Source organism: Alnus glutinosa, chromosome 12 (genome assembly GCF_958979055.1).
Source record: "Alnus glutinosa chromosome 12, dhAlnGlut1.1, whole genome shotgun sequence".
Classification (NCBI taxonomy): Eukaryota; Viridiplantae; Streptophyta; class Magnoliopsida; order Fagales; family Betulaceae; genus Alnus; species Alnus glutinosa.
The window spans coordinates 24,511,353-24,528,917 of NC_084897.1; the positions used below are offsets into that span (position 1 = coordinate 24,511,353).

Genomic DNA, 17,565 nt, shown 5'->3' on the forward strand with positions numbered 1-17,565 from the left:
GAACAGTGAGGGTAATTTTGGAACTTTGGCCTTTAAGTGGTCATATGAGCTGAACGTGACCCTCTTTCTGTCACTTTTGCCAAACTAAGTGGATGGAAGGTTCAAATTGAGACAAGTGGTTAACGTCAGGGGGGTAATCTACCAAAAATTGAACATTGGGTGTCAAATTGCCAATAGGTGGATACATTAGGGGGGTAAAGTGTATTTTCCCCTTAAATTATTTATACATATGGGTTGTCATATATTTTAGGTGAAGATTTATAATTAATCCACATCTAAAGAAATTAGATCCAAGGACAACCAAATGATTTTTTATTGGCTATGCAATAAACTTTAAGGGGTTCAAGTTTTAGTGTAGTAAACTTCAATGGATTTAGGTTTTATTATCATTCTTATAATTCTAGGTCAGTACCAAAGCAACCCTAGTTTGGAACATTGCAGAGCTGCAAATAAAGTCTTACAATATTTGCAAAAAATCAAGGACTACATCTTGACTTATAGATATATTGACCATTTAAAGGAGGTTAATTATTCAGATTCAGATTTTGCTTATTGTTTAGATAACAGAGAAGTCTACTTCATCATATGTTTATATTATGGAATAATATACTTTAGTTACCTGAACTATCATTCATTTTGCAATTACACCTCTAACCTTTAAAAAGTGACATTAAGGTGCCACTCACTACCATCGTGTGTCAAATTAGACACTTTTAAGTGAACAAGGATATTATAAGAATATAATTATAAAAGAAGAAGGCATTTTTTACATACTTTGGTAGCTTAATGGGTCACTTTAGCAAACTTAAAAATTTAGGGGGTTATTTTAAAATCGGCTGTTATTTAAGAGGCTTTTTTTATATTTTTCTCAAAACTATATATCCTGGAGATGCAGTTAGCAAACTATAGTTGCTATGTCTATTATGAAAGCAGAATTTAGTGCATGCAATGAATCATTTACACATGCATTATGGTTGAGAAATGTTTTTAAAGGTCTTGTCAATCTATAGCAGACATTATATATGTGATAACAATAAGCAGAAGTAAGCATATTAAGATAAAATATCTAAGTGTTAGAGAATATTAAGAGATATGAAGTGTCTATTGAACATATAAGTACTGAATTAATGATTGAGGATCCCACGACTAAAAGTTTGCCGGTAAAAAACTTTAAAAGTCATGTGGAATATATGAAACTAATTAATTCATTTTGTACTTAATTAGTTTCTCCCTAATTGGTATATAGACAAAAAGTTATTGTTATAAAGTTTTTGTGCACATGTATTATTTTTATCTGTTGGGATAAATAAAGTTATACCCGAATGGCTTATAAAAAGCCCATTCATAAAGTTTAATTGCCCATAAAGTATTCATTTACGGACTATTATGTATTGTAATATATGAAATGGATGACTTATTATGTAATGGTTTTACTGCCATAATTCATAAAAATAATTTTTTATATGAAAGGGAGCAATATTCCATGAATATATAGTTGGAATAAATAAAATTATGGTCATTAATTAAAGATCACAACACCATAAGGAATTTATTTATGTGCTACAAGGGCAAAACGAGAGAATGTAAGGAATTTATTCAGAAAGCCTTGTAAACTAGGATTATACACGGATAATGTGATCCGACTCAAACTCATTGGTTCTCTGGACGTTGCTTCTCAAATCTGAACCCCTCTCGTCCCTGGATCCACTGGTTCTGTTAATTCTTTCCATCGCCACGTCAGTGGGGCTGCTTGCAGCAGATTTCTCTCTTTTCAATATCAAGTATGTCAACAAGGATACGTAAAGCAACATTGTTATAAAAGCTAGTACTCCTGTGAGGATCGATCCGATCTTCGGCATCTGGTTACTCATCATTATCCATCCGATCAAAGTCGTACTCAAGAAATATAGGTTGATCCCAATCAAGCAACAGCACAGTAGCCATGAGACAAGATTTATCTACATGTGGTGGAAACACCAAAAGAAAATGTCATGCACCATGTAATTACCAAAAAGTTTTCTAAGAATTGCAAAATCTTACTACTGTTGGGTTCTTGTGGAGACCCATCTTGGCTTCACTGCTGGTGAACCTGAGGAGAGGAACCAATGCGAACGGCAGCTCGAATGATAAGATCATCTGAACATAAAAAGTGCCATGGATGAGTTTAGGAAGTAGTGATGGATTAAAAACTAGAACTAAATTTAATGTTGCTTGGTTTGGAATTACAGAAGCAACAATGATAAGTTTTGCAGCTCCCCGAGATCCGCCTAGGATGCATGCCACTAAACCTGGAGCGATGGCTATGCACCTAGTCAGTAAGTTTCTCAACCAGAGCTTCATCTTCAAATCTAAGAAACCCTGAAAACAGCATGCTTAATGCTTCATTAGTCTCTCTCAATTAAGCTAGCTTAAATATTTGTGTCTCTGAGGGAAAGCGATTCATGTATCAGCATGCACCTGCATAATGTACTGGCCAGCATAGGTTCCTGCAACAGTTGAACTCTGACCAGAAGCAAGCAAGGATATGGCATATAACTTCGAACTCCAGTTGCCAAGGGCATTCTAATACAACACAATAGTAAGTCGATCATAATAAAACCATCAGGAACCCCTTTCCCATGTTCTAGTTGGAAGCAAAAGAAATGTACGATAATGTTAAAGGAAAAATAGATACTAAGACCTTAAACAAGAAAGCGGCAGAATTCAGAGTGATATTCTTGCAATGAGCCCTGTTTTCTAAAGAGATATTTGGATCGGAGCAAATGCTACCAGTAACAGATACGATTGCCACATTGATGATGAACGATAGAAACAACGCTAGCCCGCTTTCTATCAAAAAGTGCTTGCTTGCACGCTGAGAGAGAGAGAGGTGCTTAGTTAAATAGATTTTTTAAGTAGTTGAAGGAAATAATTGAAAGTTTCAGCCACTTACCCTGATGTCATCATATGTGCGAGGGATTTTTCTTGATAAGACCAATGCTGAATGAAGAAAAAGATTGTGCCTGCAGTTGGATTATATAAGAACAATGGCTGATCGACAACCTAAGACTTGTTATTTTTTATGGTGCAACACCACTTAAAAGCACAAAACGGTCAATATTCTTTTTAATTACTTTTATATCATGTCAGAAAATATTTTCAAAAAAAAGAAAGAAAAAAAAAGAAAGAAGAAACATACAGGAAGAACACATGCTTAGTGTAAATACTTGGGTGGATGCATATCATTAAGCTTCCCCAAATTATTTAAAGTTAGAAAACTAGAAATATGCTGTCTGAATTACGGCATGATGAGAGCTCCTAAAAGAGCTATGGCATCTGAGGTGGCCCCTTTCCGCTTCAACTTGGGAACAAACATTCCGGTCAGGATCTCCTTTGGACTAGGTCTGGCGTGTATCAGTACAGCCAAGAAGCAACCACCCACTATCATTACTAGCATACCAATGACAACTTCCAGCTTCCTTATCTAATTACAAACATAAAACACATGTCCCTTAGAACAGTACAAAATGAGGCCAGAAAGAAAGGAAAAGAGACACTTTTGAGCTAAATATGTGAGTGATCAGTAGTCGCAGCAACTAACACCATATCGTTGCAGTCCAAGGAGGAGAAGAGTATTCAATCCAGCCAGCAGGACCCCACTCCACATGGGTATTTTAAGGAGTATGTTGAGAGCAAATGCCGTTCCTATCACTGTAAAAGTAAAATAAATCACAACAACGTCTATATAATTAATTATATGTTATTTTTGCTGCATTATTGTTAGCATCATGCAGAAGTTAAAGACTGTCAATACCTTCTGGGAGATCGCAAGCTATCACGGCAACCTCAGCAAGTATCCACAGGCAGTAATTCACTGGAGTTGGGTACTCTGCCTTGCAATGCTCAGCAAGATGCTTTCCTGTAAGCAAATATATATATAATAAAAAGTAAGTATTAGTATACAACTAATATATATCATTTTTTATTTTTTTTTTGCATGAAATTGTTTGAAATAAACATGCACGTCTTTGATCGAGTAGAGTACAGAGGGAAAACCTGTAGCCACCCCTAAATTTGCAGAACGAGACTGGATTATCAAAGCAAAGGTCAGCCCAACTAGCACGATCCATAGCAACTGCTTATATAATATGTAATAAGTGCACTAGAATCCATAAGAAGAAGAAGAGAAGTATATATCCAAAACAAAATTAAAGAGAAAATTATTCCCTCCAAACTTCGCATTTACTCGATCTTTCAAGCTATTATTTCATTGTAAGTTATACATGCAATCCATTACATTTTGGCATTAAAATGGATAGAAAAAAATATATATATTTGTACACAGTGACGCACATGATAATTTTTTTAACTTAAAATACCCAAATTATCATCTAATTCTTATAAAAAAAACGAAAATATATAAAAAAGAAAAATTCAATAACCTAAAAAGAATTAGAATGGTTGGCCCTTAAGGGGCAGAAGTTACCATGCCTTTAAGGTTGATGAGGCGGTTTGGCCACCAAAAACTGATTAGGCCATGGGTGGCCAAAATCATTAAGCTGGAGCGGCTAATCACCGGCCTCGATCTTCAACTCTTTTTATATATATATTTTTAAAAAAGATTACTTTATTGCATTTATTTTAAATTTTTAAAATAATTTTTTGCAAAGTTACGGATATGGCAACCCCCTTTTTTTGGGATTTTTTTTTTTAAAATAAGAGCATTTTGAAAATTAACACATGTATATGGGACAATTTTGAAAGTTTTGTATAAAAAAATGCACGTGAGCCATTTTCCGTAAAAAAATTACATGCAGAATGGGCTTACATTAAAAATTTCCATAACTTTGTTAGAATACATTGCTACTTTTTAAAAATAGACAAAAGTTACAAAGTGAAAAAGTTATTCAACTTTTAGAAGAGTAAAATGTATTTTTTTTTTTTTTTCCAATGAATAAGTAGAAATTTTCATTCAACAAAAGAGATTACAGACAGTCAGCAAAAGACCTCGTATTTATGGTCCGCACCAGCTTGTAAATCTGTCTGCACTTCATTTACGGAATAAACAATAAAGCAGGAATATTAGAAAAAAACAAAGCACGAAGCTAAGACATAAACACAACCGATCGAACGTACGTCTTTTTTTTCTTTTTTCTTTTTTTTTTTAATTTTTTGTTTAACAAGGAAGAGATCGAAGTAATCACAGAGAGGGAGGATGAAATATAGCTTACAGTTTCCGGGATCAAGATAGGCAACGCAAACGAGAAAACCAGGTCCTACAAAAGCCAAAAATGTCTTCCATATAGGGGTCTCTTGTACACGAACTAGAGCCATGTTTCAATCTTGCTGTCTTCTAGCTCCTGACCCCGTCTATTTCCCAAAACTAGTTATCGATCTCTAGCTATATATCCTATTTAAAAAGACAAATGCTTAAGGGAGATCGATCAGCATTATAGTGCTATAGGGTACAATAATTGAGCACAGCCAAGAAGGGGATCATAGTAGATATATATATTAATGGGGAGTTGTTAGGTCTGGTTAATTATTTTCTTCAGCAATAATTCTCTAATATTGAATATCCTCAATCATGCATTTTTTTTCTAGTGCTTTAGAACTATTTTGGGTCATATGTGAAAACCCTAGAAAGCCCCTATATATTCTTCTTCTTCTTCTCTTTCTTTTCTTTTCCCCTCTTCTTTCTTCTCATTCTTTTCATGATAAAAGTCATCAATTATCATATTCTTACTAAAAATTTTGGCAATTTAAATATTCTCAACGTAGAGAACCAAATACCTTCAATTCTAAGAAAGTCTACATATTTTATCTTGAAATTTAATCTTAATAATATTTATAGTTGAAAATGCTCGTTCAAATAGAAAGAGTCACAATAGGCAAATCAAATCCTTGATGTTGTGTCTATTGAGCTGTGCCTCTACTTTATTTATAATTTTATATATAAGCAATGCTGCACTGTTTTCCCAAAAAAAAAAAAAAAAAAAACTTGTTTTTTTATATGATAAATTAAATAAGGTCTGGTCAATATATATTCGCTGTAAATGTGATTTTATATATTCTTTTAAAAAAATTCAGGTGAACGCGTGATATGAAATTATTTTTACTTTTTAAAATTTATTTTTTTCCTTTTAAGTTTTTCGTGGATTTAAAAGGGGTGTCTAGGCGAGCTTTCTGTCCAAATTTTTACATCCATCAGTGTCACACCAGTCTTTCTGTCGCATGACTTTAAAATAAAATATTTTAAAAGTTTTAAATTTTATTTTTTTTAAAAAAAAAAAAACAAACTTTAAAAATAATTTGATAATAATGTATTTCCGTAGGGATTGGCACGAACCCAGAAAAAATAATTAAGAAAATATTTCAACTTGGAACTCGGAAGTATCAAATATGATTGGCACGAACCCATTCGTGAGCAGAGGAAGAAGGTTCTGGGTCACAGGGTATGCGTGAGAAATGAGAAAGCAATACCAGTACCTTTCGAAATAGAAAGCAAAAGGGGCGACACAAATGGCAGCAACAACGTGACGGTAAGCCATGAGTGCAAAAATGAACGTCCCCTTAGACGTACAGTATCACCCTTGAGAGCATGCTGGTTATTAGAGGATATGCACAGCAGCAAGTCACCACAGCAAGTAACTGCAGCAACCGCTCCACTGCAGCAATCATTCCTCTCCATGCTGCCCAGATCAGATCAGAAGATCACACCATACTCAACCCATAACTCTATGTTTTCAACCTTTAGTTTATCTCTTTGTACTATGGTCTTTACCCTTTTGTTCAGTCTATATATTAGACTATTTTGTAATCAGAACATGAAATGTAATCAGCAACAATGTAGTCCTTAATTTTCTCCTGTGTTCTTCCTCTTCTCCTTCCCTGCTTCTCTGTATTTTCTGTCTTCTCTTTATTTTCTAATATGGTATCAGAGCGAAAATCGACCAACGTCGTTTTTTCTTTCCTAAAGCTTTTCTGTTTTCTACCTACAAAGACAAACGTCTACCTTCTCTTTAGTTCTCTTTCTCTTCTTCTCATCTATCTTAGCCCACCCTCCTTCCCCTTCACGTCTACTGTCACCCTTTCTCTTCTTTCTCTTCTGTTCTCTGTTTATGTCACCGTATCTACGGTCATCTCTCCCTCTAACATATGCAAACTTTTTCCGTTCCTTTCGCCCAATGATGTCTGTCCTTTCTGCGAACTGTCCTTTCTCTTATTGAGGCATTTCTTCAAACACCCTTTGTACACTCAAATTCTGCAAAAAAGAGTTCTTTCTGCTCCACTGCTTTCCCAAAATCTCATTCATTTTCTAAAAAAAGAAAAGAAACGAAGTAATTACCTTTTTTTTCATCAATTACCGGTCATTGTCAACATGCTTTTATGAAGTGACACATCGACTAAAAAAAATATTCAACTATCAACTTTATATACTTTGAATACCCTAACTCAAATTTAAAAATGATATAAATGTCCTCAACTTTTTTAAATATATTAATTTTAATATTTTTTATTAATTACTGATAGAAGGCATTTTGATTTTTAAATCAAAATTAACGCCCAAAAATAATGTATTCCATTCAAGTTAACGAGATTCTCAAATGGAATAGGATAAAGTTTATAAAGTTAGTAATTAGATATTCTCTTTTGGTCGAGATATCAAGTTCATGGAACTTTTATTGACAATGACCGGTAGTTGATTGAAAAAAAAGGTAATTATCTGAAAAAAAAAAAAAAAAAAAAAACAAAAACAGCAGTTCTACAGCCATGTTCACCGAAAAAAAATTCTTACCCACAGTAAACACTCATCAGTCCTCAGCCGAGCAACCACTCCACTGCAGCAACTGACCCAGCTCTTCCTCAAAGTCTCCTCTTTTCTCAGTCTCTCGTCTCTCAGTCTCGTCTCTGAGTATAGGCTTTCAACAGCCAACAAGCCCTTTCTCTCTGTTCTCGCCCCCATCTGAGACTCTCTCCCTCTCTGTCTAATTTCTTTTTTTTATTCTCTGTTCTGACTGTCCTCTTATCTTTTCTCTCATTTTAAAAAAAAAAGTTACAGAAGCCAGTCTCTTGTCTTTTCTTCTCTCTCTTCTGTGTCTTCTCTCTTTTCCTTGTTTTAAGCTGCCAGATCTCTTCTCTTTCTCTTTCTCGGTTTTACAGTAAAAAAAGAGAGGAAGGTCATTCCCTCTTGTTTTTCTATCTCTTCTCTCTCTGTTTCTCGGTTACAGTAAAAAAAAAGAGAGGAAGGTCATTCGTCTCATTCCCTCTTGTTTTCTAATACTCATTTTCTCGGTTGCAGTAAGAAAAAAAAAAAAAAGAGGAAGGTCATTCCCTCTTTCTTTTTTTTTTTTCTTTTTTTTTGAGATAGAAGGTCATTCCCTCTTGTTTTCTAATACGCATTTCTTCTTTCTTCATTATCTCGTCCTCCTTTCTTTTCTTTTCTTTTTCCTCTTGGTCTCATTTCTGCCACGTCTCCATGCCTTCCAGCCCACAATTTCAGTCTCCCTCTCTCTCAATCACATCACTGCCTTTCTTCTCAAATTTCTGTACTGGCAGCTACAGAAAAGTCTACCTCTCCAAAAATTTTCATTTCTCCGTCCCTCGGTCCCTCCTGTGCCTATCAAGTCTTCCTCTCCTTTATTTTCTTGTCGGCAGCTCAGTGCCCCTTTCTTTTCTATCTTTTCTTCGTTCTTTTGATGTCCTTTCGTTTCTTTGTTTTATTTTGGTCAGTATCTCCTCAAAAGCAAATACGGCCCAGTTTGAAAACCTCATTATTCTCCTCTCTCTTGTGTTTTTTTTTTATTATTTTTTTATTTTTTTAATGATCGAAAATTAAAATTGATGTGATATAAAGTTGAAATAATTTATATGAAAAAGTGAAAAAAAAAAAAAAAAAAAAAAAAAAAAAAAAAAATTGTATTGTAATAAGTTTTTTTTTTAAAAAAGTAATAAGAAAGTAATGATGTGATATAGGCCATGTTTAATAACCCTTTTTTCTCTCCCCTTCCCTTCCCTATTTCCTGACACGTACAGACAAGTCAGCTTTTGGCAAGAAAGCTGAGAAAAGTCAGCTATTTTCTAAGATGGGACAGCGTGTTTTTTCCTATTTTACCCCTGACACGGAAAAAAATTTAACAGCTTAAATAATCGTATATAGGGGTAGAATGGGTAAAAATAAAGCCTATTTTGTTTTACCCATTCTACCCCTAGCAGGAAAAAAATTTGTGATTGTATACAGGGGTAAAACAGAAAAAAAACTTGTCTTGTCATGAAAAAAGCTTGTCTTATCATGGCTGAATGTTTTCAGCCCTATGCCAAAAGCTGCACGTTAGGGAAGGGGGAGAGGGAGGGGGAAGGGGAAAGTGTTTATTAAATAGGGCCATAAAAAGTGAAAAAAGTTAAGAATATTTTGAAGTTGATGTTTTTTTGGAAGAAGTGAAAGGGAGGGGAGGGGGAAGTGGTTTTCACTTTTCCATATAAGGGGTGGTTTGGCCACCCCAGACCGGCCAAGGGGGTGGCTGGGCCACCTCCTTGGCCAAAATGAGGGTGGCCGGCCACCCCCATGGTGGCCAAGGGGGGTGGCTCAGCCACCCCTCTTTTTTTTTTCATTTTTTTAATTTTAATCATTTTTTAATTTTTTAATTTTTAATTTTTAATTTTTTTTTTATATGGTGCCACGTGTCAACCTCAACGGTTGACACATGGCGAGAAGTTGAAATTTGGACGAGAAATCTGACAGGTACTACCTAGGGTTTTTTTCTTCCAAATTCAGGTACTACCTGTGATACGAAATGAAACTGAGGTATTAAATTTAAAAACACGTAAAACTCAGGTACCTCTGGGGTATTTAACCCTAAAAAATAAAAAAAATCCCCATGCATTCTTCCATCCTTACCCCTGCAAGCTTGCTCGCAGGCCGCCCCCTCAGGTTTCTCCATCTCCATTCCATACCACTGCATGTCGAATCCCTTCTCCCATCCAAACCCAAATCTCTTCTCCCATCCAAACTCAAATCCTCTACCATTCATATTTGACTGCATTGCTCAACTTGCTCGCCGCCGCCCGACTGTGAGGCATCTTTATAAACCAACTAGAGACAGTTGTTGGCTTCCAATTCTAGGGATGGCCGGGTCCTTGTCGGCGGCGGTGAGGCGGTACACGAGGAGGAGGAAGAGGTCTCCATCAAGATTATTGGTGCTGCAAAGGAGAGGCACGAAGGTAGGGGTGGTGGGGATCAGAGGCAGATGACGTGTGGCAGTGGGCAAGGAGTTCCATGGTAACGCCCATCCTTTAAACCCTTTGTCTCCAGAAAAGTTGTGGTCCTTGTGGACTTTATTTTGCAGAAAGACTTTTGGGGAGGTTTGAAGACTCTAATAGAAAGTGCCCTTGGAAGATGGGAAGGACTGGATTGCCACTTGAAATTGTGGCACTCAATGGTGTTTTGGCGACGAAGGACAGAATAGATCGAGCAATGGGATTTGATTCAACGTTGTCTTGCTGATGAACTTGATGAAAATGTTAGACTCAATAGCATGGGAAATATTGTCACTCAGTTACAATGATTTGCCTTACTATTTCAAGTCTTGTTTTCGATATTTTAGTATTTTTTGAAAATCATCTCATTGACTATGTTCACAGAGAGTTATGGATAGCAAAAGGATTTGTTAAAGGAAAAGAAGGAATGACGTTGTAAGAAGTCATAGAGACTTAACGTTAAGTTTGCCCCCTTTCGGACAATATAAAGCTCCTCAACTAGCCTTTTAAATGACGTGGCCATTTTATAACTTTAGATGTTGTTTAAGTATATCATAGCCGTGAATCGGCTCCTCTTGATCCGATTCCCTCCAGAACGGCCCTGAAAAGAGAGAAGAGTTACGTCTGTAATGTAGAGAGGGACGTCCCATCGATTTGCCAGACATGCAATCAATATTATCCGAAGTCGCATCCTGCAGTACAGCCATGTGCTACTGGGAGGTAATTATCTGATCAATTATTATTTGAACCATAACTGTCGTTGTCACGCTCTATTTGGTAACCATTTTCCCATTGCATCACTTTATTTTTGCTTCTCAAAAAATATGTAAATTTTAAAGAAAATACATTCCGTTCGGATGGGCTGTAGCTTTCAGTAAAAAGCTGACGCATCATCTAAAAATACTAAAAGCAGTGGACATGAAAGGAAAATGCCAAAATTACGACAAGTGCACTTCTAGTGCATGAATCACTTTCCAACATGAAATAGACAAGAAAACAGTACTGAAATATTGGTTTTTCTTTGAAAAACAAAAATTCCAACCGCTTTGACGGCAGCCAAATGCTTCTTTAATGGAGGATCTTCATCCCGACCCATCATATCCTTCTAACTCTTATGCTGGAAAAAAAACTCTCGTATGCAAACTTTACAACATAATCCATTCCTTTAAAACTTATCCTCCAGGTCTCCTGCTCTTGTGCGGTTACTGGCTGAAGAAATTGTTGCCGAAAAAGAAGAGAAGATTGAGAGCTATGAGGTTGGAGAGGTCGGACCAGTTGCATGGATTGGATTTAGAGTTCCTGGTTGTGTCTAAGGTGGCTTTAAAAGCCATTAGAGCTTCCAAATCTGGGTTTGCATGAGCTTTGGAGTGAAATAAGTGAAGGATAAAGGGGATGAAAAAATTTGTTGATGGCTACTTAGTTGAGGCATGATTTGTGTAGGATTCAAGAAATATGGGTGGGTCTCACGTGATGAGTCCTACCACAAGAATTTCACGTGAGAGTCACTTCATGTCTCTTGTCTCTTGTCTCTTGCAAAGTGCAACAAACATTTCTGTACTTAGTTTATTGTTTGTAAGTTGAGAGGGAGAGAGAGAGCTTCCAAATGGGTTTCACCATTGTTGTCAGCAAGTTGTGAGAGGGAGAGAGAAACCGAAGCAACAAATCCGGCTATATCATGAAGGGAAAAGATAAAAGTGCCATAACTTCTTGATGGATTGACTGCTTTTATTTTTATTTTATTCGGTGGTTTTGACTGATGTGTCAAAGTTTTATTAGAGGTTATAAAAAAGGCTTTTACAGAAGGTCAGAATAGAAGGGGCTCTCAATTTCAAAACATTTTATTTTTTTTTTATTTTTTATATTACATGAATAATTTTTTTATTACTGTTCAAATAAAAAAACTCTATACAAAATAAAACTTTTTTCACTTATCCATACAAATTGTTTATATATACTTTATATCATATCAATCACTTTTTATTACTATACTAAAACAAAACTCGATCACTTTTAAAAAACTTTACCAAACATGCACACTTCTTAGGGCATCTCTAGTCAGGGGCAGAACTAGCCTTTAAAATTTGAGTGGGGAAAAATTGAAAAAAATAATAAAAATTAGGGGGCAAAACTTAAAAAAAAATAAAAATTAGAGGTTAAAATTTTAATTTTCAATAAATTGTAATAATAACTCAGCCACCATGTAGCTCTGACTCTATCTCCAACAGCATAAGCAAATGAATGATAATTGTTAAATTTGACTATTAATTCTGAGTTCTTTTTTGTCTCGAGCAGAATAGAATATTTTTTTCTAGTACGAATAGTAAATAGACTCTTCTTCTTCATATTTACTATTTACACAATAAATTATTTTTTATTATTTTTATCTTTATCTTTCCTTCTTTCACTTTCTCTCTTTCACACTATTTTCCATACAAAATAATAATTAAAAAAATAAGTAAAATAAAAATCGATTAAAGTGTGTACAAAAAAATAAAAAACTACTAAAATAAAAATTTATACCTTTTGAATAATTATTTGGAGAGATGCTCTTAGGAATAGTTGGAGGACGCTCGTCCACAACTCCTCTTTCCCTCAAATCATTGCATGTTATCGGATGTGACTCATGTGAGCAGGCCAGGCCGTCATATATATTATATTATTGAACATGCGACAGAGATTTGTGTAGCTTCATCGTTTATATTATGAGTTATTCTATATATGTACTTCTTATCGCCCTTATCACCTCTTTATAATAAAAAAAAATTAATTTTTATTAAAAAATTGTCTTTGATATGACATCAGATACAACTTTATAATAAAAATCAATTTTTTTAAAGAAAAAAGAGTAACAAGGGGAGGATGAAAGACTCATCTCTAACATTTCCCTTATTATTACACTAACAAGGATTAGGAGCAGTGAAACATGGGGACAAACATTCGTCTCTTATCACCCATTTTTTTCATTTTTAAAGCAGAAAAAATTAAAATTTGTCATTTGATATAACATGAAAAGACAAATTTATATTTTCTTTTTATTAAAAAAAACAAAAAAAAAGGTGATGGGGGACGTTTGTTTGTCCCCCACCTATCATTTTCCCAAGGATTTGTCATCTCCTGCATGCATGCACTTGTTCCCCACCTATCATTTTCCCAGGAATTAGTCATCTCCTGCATGCATGCACAGTCTTAAATATTGTTCGTGTGGAAAAATTTTTTTGTCTTTCTGATCAATACCTGGGAAAGGAAAGAAAATGAAGGGAGAAGATTAAGCAAATTATAAAAACACAAAAATAACTTATTATCAAAAAAAAAAAAAAAAACCCTTATAAGCATGCATCTCGAGCAACCAAAGCTATTTTAACTATTCAAAAACTTTACTTTTGTATTTTGCCCGCCTACTCTTTTTTCAATACAAACTTAAGTAGATTATATATTTCATTAATTCTCTACTTTAATTAAATATCATTCCTCAATAATTTTTTATTCAATTTTATTCCACTTTTTTCCCTCTCTCTCACTCTTGCTCACTCTTCCCTCTCATCTCTCCCTCCATTGGCGAAAGGAATTGTACGTAGGAGGTTTCTCCATACCAAATGGTTTCTCTTCATATCGAGGTGGGAATTCATGGGGGAATTCATGGCTTCTTCTTTTTTTTTTTTTTTTTTTGAGCTTCCAACAGTGGGCTTAAACTTAAACACCCCATCTCTGCAAGTACCAAAGCTCCAGTTTTTAGATTGGCAAAAACAAGTACGTACCTTCACCTTGGTTGCCAAATAATTGCAACGTAATAAACGAATTAGTGTTTGTGCATTGCATATGTGTCGTCGTACGTGGGTGTTTTGCTTTTCTGGGTCACAGATCGAGAGATAAACAAATAATAATAAAACAATTATTTGTAATGTGAACAGTTAATAGGTTATTCATTGTTCATTCAAGAACAAAAATTTATAGTTTGCCTACTCTCTTGGAAAGGAAAAAAGCTTGATAATGTCAAAATTTGACTATTATGGAGAATTTGATTAGCCTACTGAAGATGCTTTTAAAATAAATAACTGTTATTCAACATAATATAGAATATTATTATATTCTTTTTTTTTTTTTTGACACCTTATGTACTCTAAAATCTAAATTAAATTTCGAGTTTCTGTCTCTTACTATTATAGTAAATCTGAGGGCATTCAAGTTTAGTTTTTCGTTTTATGCAAAACGCAACTAAATAACACAGGATTTCTGCGCTCTATTGTATCTTGAAGAAATTAATATTTGTTGTAACCCTCTACATACCATTTTTGGAGAAAGGTAAATTATTTCTTAAGAAAAGTGACGTTAAAACGTACGCTCCTTTTAAGGAGCATTTTGTTTTTCTGGTTTTTTATTATTTTTATCTAATAGGATTATGCAATTATCAACGGATTTGGGAAACTGGGTAAAGTTGATAAAATGCCTTGAGCTCTTGATCAGAGTGTAAAAGAACATGATATATAAAATATGATTCTGGCTTTTTATAGTTGCTAAGAATATTGTTATTCGTTTTATATATTCCTTTAACCTGACCATGTAATTAACAAGTAAACCACATTGTCTTTGCATGTTATTTTTGGTGCATTATATATGTTGAACTGTCATTGGACTTGAATAATCGGCCGGGCTAGGCTTGCTTAGACTGCTTAGTGAAGGTTGGACTACCCGCCCCGTCCAAACTTTTTATTGAATCTGATCTACAAGACGTTATCCACGTAAAGTAGGTATATATATAGGCCCAAACTCTTGACTAAAAAGAAATAAGAGTTTACTAACTATCTAATCAATATTAATTCTAACATTTAAATTAAGATCTATCCGATCTTCAAGTTTTTAGCCTTTTCAAATAAAAAGATTCTTTTGATTTTTTGAAATTCTGAATCTAAAAGTTCCTTTTCTTAGATAAGTGAGACAAAGAAAATTATTTAGAGCGAGTGTGAAATTGAGGGAGAAATAGAGCTTTTAAAGCCAAAACAATTTTTTTAGAAAAAATTACATTTTCAAGCTTTTCTCAAAAATGCGTTTTGGTCATTTTTAGAGTACTAATAAAAAAAAAAAAAAAAAAAAAAATCAAAGAAGTAATTTTGAAATTTTTTACCAAACACACTAGTTTTTGTTTGGCACAACTTTTTAGGTACTAAAAGTACATTTTAAACTTCTCAACTCAATCTCAAACATGCTCTTTATATGCTGTTTGAACTTTCTTTTTTGGTTTAATATTTGGGATTTCCAAACACCATTGAATTCATTGAACATATCGGGATTCTAGGATTGTAAAAATATTTAACATATAAATAGTCTTGTTTAGACTGTTCAAGAGTTGGACAACAATGATTAGGTTTTTCTTTGAAGATTCTTTCAAAAGAAAGCTTGTTTAACTTGTGTTATACCTTCAATTCCATAGAGTTAAGGAAAGCTTGTTTAACTTGTGTTATATATATATATATGTGTGTGCCTAGCTTGTAACATATACCTTTAAAGCTATTAATTTGAGAATGACATTGTCTCTACGATGTAAAGATTCCTGCTTGAAAAGTACTTTTAAATACAACGTACACCACGAAGAGAGGTTGTAATACCTACTGCCCCCCAACGTTTTCTCTCTCTGCTGAAGAGAGAGAAACTCTCGAGAAGCTTACTCCATAGGGGGAGAGACCTTTGTTTTACAGTGTTGGAGGAGGGAGGCGTCACGCCTCCCTCCTAACGTTTTTTTCCTCCTAGCCCTTCTGGCTATGGAGGTTTTTTGTTCTCTCCTGGTTGATCCAGGGGAGTTTTATTCTCCCTGGCTTTGTCTCCAGTGGAGCTAATCTTCTCCTAGTCCTATGGGACTATGGAGCTTTCTTTGGTTCTTGTTTTTCTTTGTTTCTTCTTGTTTGTTGTTTGGCAGAAAAGCTCATCACGAGTTGTCTTTTGGGGAAGATTCCTTCTTGTGTCTCCGACGTTCCTAGTCAGATCTACGTCTTGTTGCCGGGTTCTATACGACACGCGCCCCTCCACTGGTTTCCCAGTCTTCTTCTGGTTCAGTCGCCACCTTCCTCAGCCGTGTTGGTCCTCCATGCTCGGCGCGTGGCTTGCACGCGTATGGGAGGTTTCCTCCTTGGGCCGCGCGTGTGGGCCACGTTTCCGCTTTTTAGGCTGCGTTCGGTGCTGTCCGGTGTTCGCTGGTGGTCGGTTTGAGCAGGGATATTTCCTGGGATGGCGCGTGGCCTCCACGCGCCGTCTCTCCGGCGACGGAATTCCTCCCCGACGGTGGCTCTGTTTGTCTTGAGTGTTTTCTGTGCTGATTGTATATTCCCTAGTTGTCTGTGTGTTTCACAGTGTCTTTGCAGTGCACAAATATTTTCTGAATTTATTTGTAGTGTGGAGCTTTAAGAGATATTCATGTAATATTTGTGTATTGTTGTAGACAACTACTTTCTCAGATTTGTTTCTGACTTTGGATGTAGGGGTGTCTTGTACCTCTCATTCTATCTCTGTAATGTCTCAAGGCTTTCAGATTTGTAAGGAGCACGTGCTTCTTTGTTCAAAAAAATAAAAAAAAATACAACGTACACCCTGCTTTGGTGCTCGTTTGGAACATTTTGAGCCTTTTTGGCTACTGTTATCCATTCTCCTTGTTTAGGATTCATGGATACCTGTAAAAAGATTAATATATATTAGCTGCTTGTTTATATAGCAGTTCTTCTCGATGATTTATGTTAAGATAATCTGCAAGAAAATTGTGTAGTACCTTTTATAAATAATTCAACTTCGAAGGAGTACTTTGCAATTACATTATACCATTTTAATTGTTCTTCCTTCGATGATATTTCTTTTATTCATCAGAAAATGTTTAACAGCTATATTATTTGTTCTGATAATATTCCTATAAAAAACAAGCCCTCAAACTCGTAAAAAAAAACCCTCATGAGTAAGTATTCCCTTCTATTTTCATACAAACTCACATGTCAATTCACATTTTATGAAAATGAGTGTTATATGGACTATCGATCATGTGGTAGTCCACATTATATTGTAACGAGTGATATGAAAAGTGTCACGGCGTCACGCGGGTCAATTTATAAATGTGGTAAATGTCATGTATGTGAACTGCCACATGACAGTCCAAATTTTAGTGACAACTGCTGCTAAAAGTATATCAATTGGTAAAATGATTAGTTAGTAACTGATTTGTCAACTATACACTCTTAATTATTTTACTATATATGGATTAATTATCACGTTCAATTGTAAGGAAATTATAGTAAAAGTTGTATTCAAACATTTTTCTTTAGTAATTGACGTGGTAAGTTTCATATCCCGCCATAT

At 34.9% G+C, this 17,565-nt stretch overlaps 1 protein-coding gene across 1 annotated transcript; it reads right to left on the reverse strand.

Annotated features, from left to right (window-relative positions):
• Positions 1-1,523: 1,523 nt before the first annotated feature.
• On the reverse strand, positions 1,524-5,461 carry LOC133851667 (metal transporter Nramp7.2-like). Its single transcript, XM_062288195.1, has 12 exons — positions 5,211-5,461; positions 4,987-5,027; positions 4,036-4,114; positions 3,794-3,898; positions 3,581-3,690; positions 3,282-3,463; positions 2,933-3,002; positions 2,681-2,854; positions 2,458-2,562; positions 2,227-2,358; positions 2,041-2,136; positions 1,524-1,958 (listed from the first exon to the last, which is right to left on the reverse strand). The coding sequence occupies exons 1-12, from the start codon at positions 5,311-5,313 to the stop codon at positions 1,620-1,622; spliced, it is 1,536 nt and encodes a 511-aa protein (XP_062144179.1). The 5' UTR covers positions 5,314-5,461; the 3' UTR covers positions 1,524-1,619.
• Positions 5,462-17,565: the final 12,104 nt, after the last annotated feature.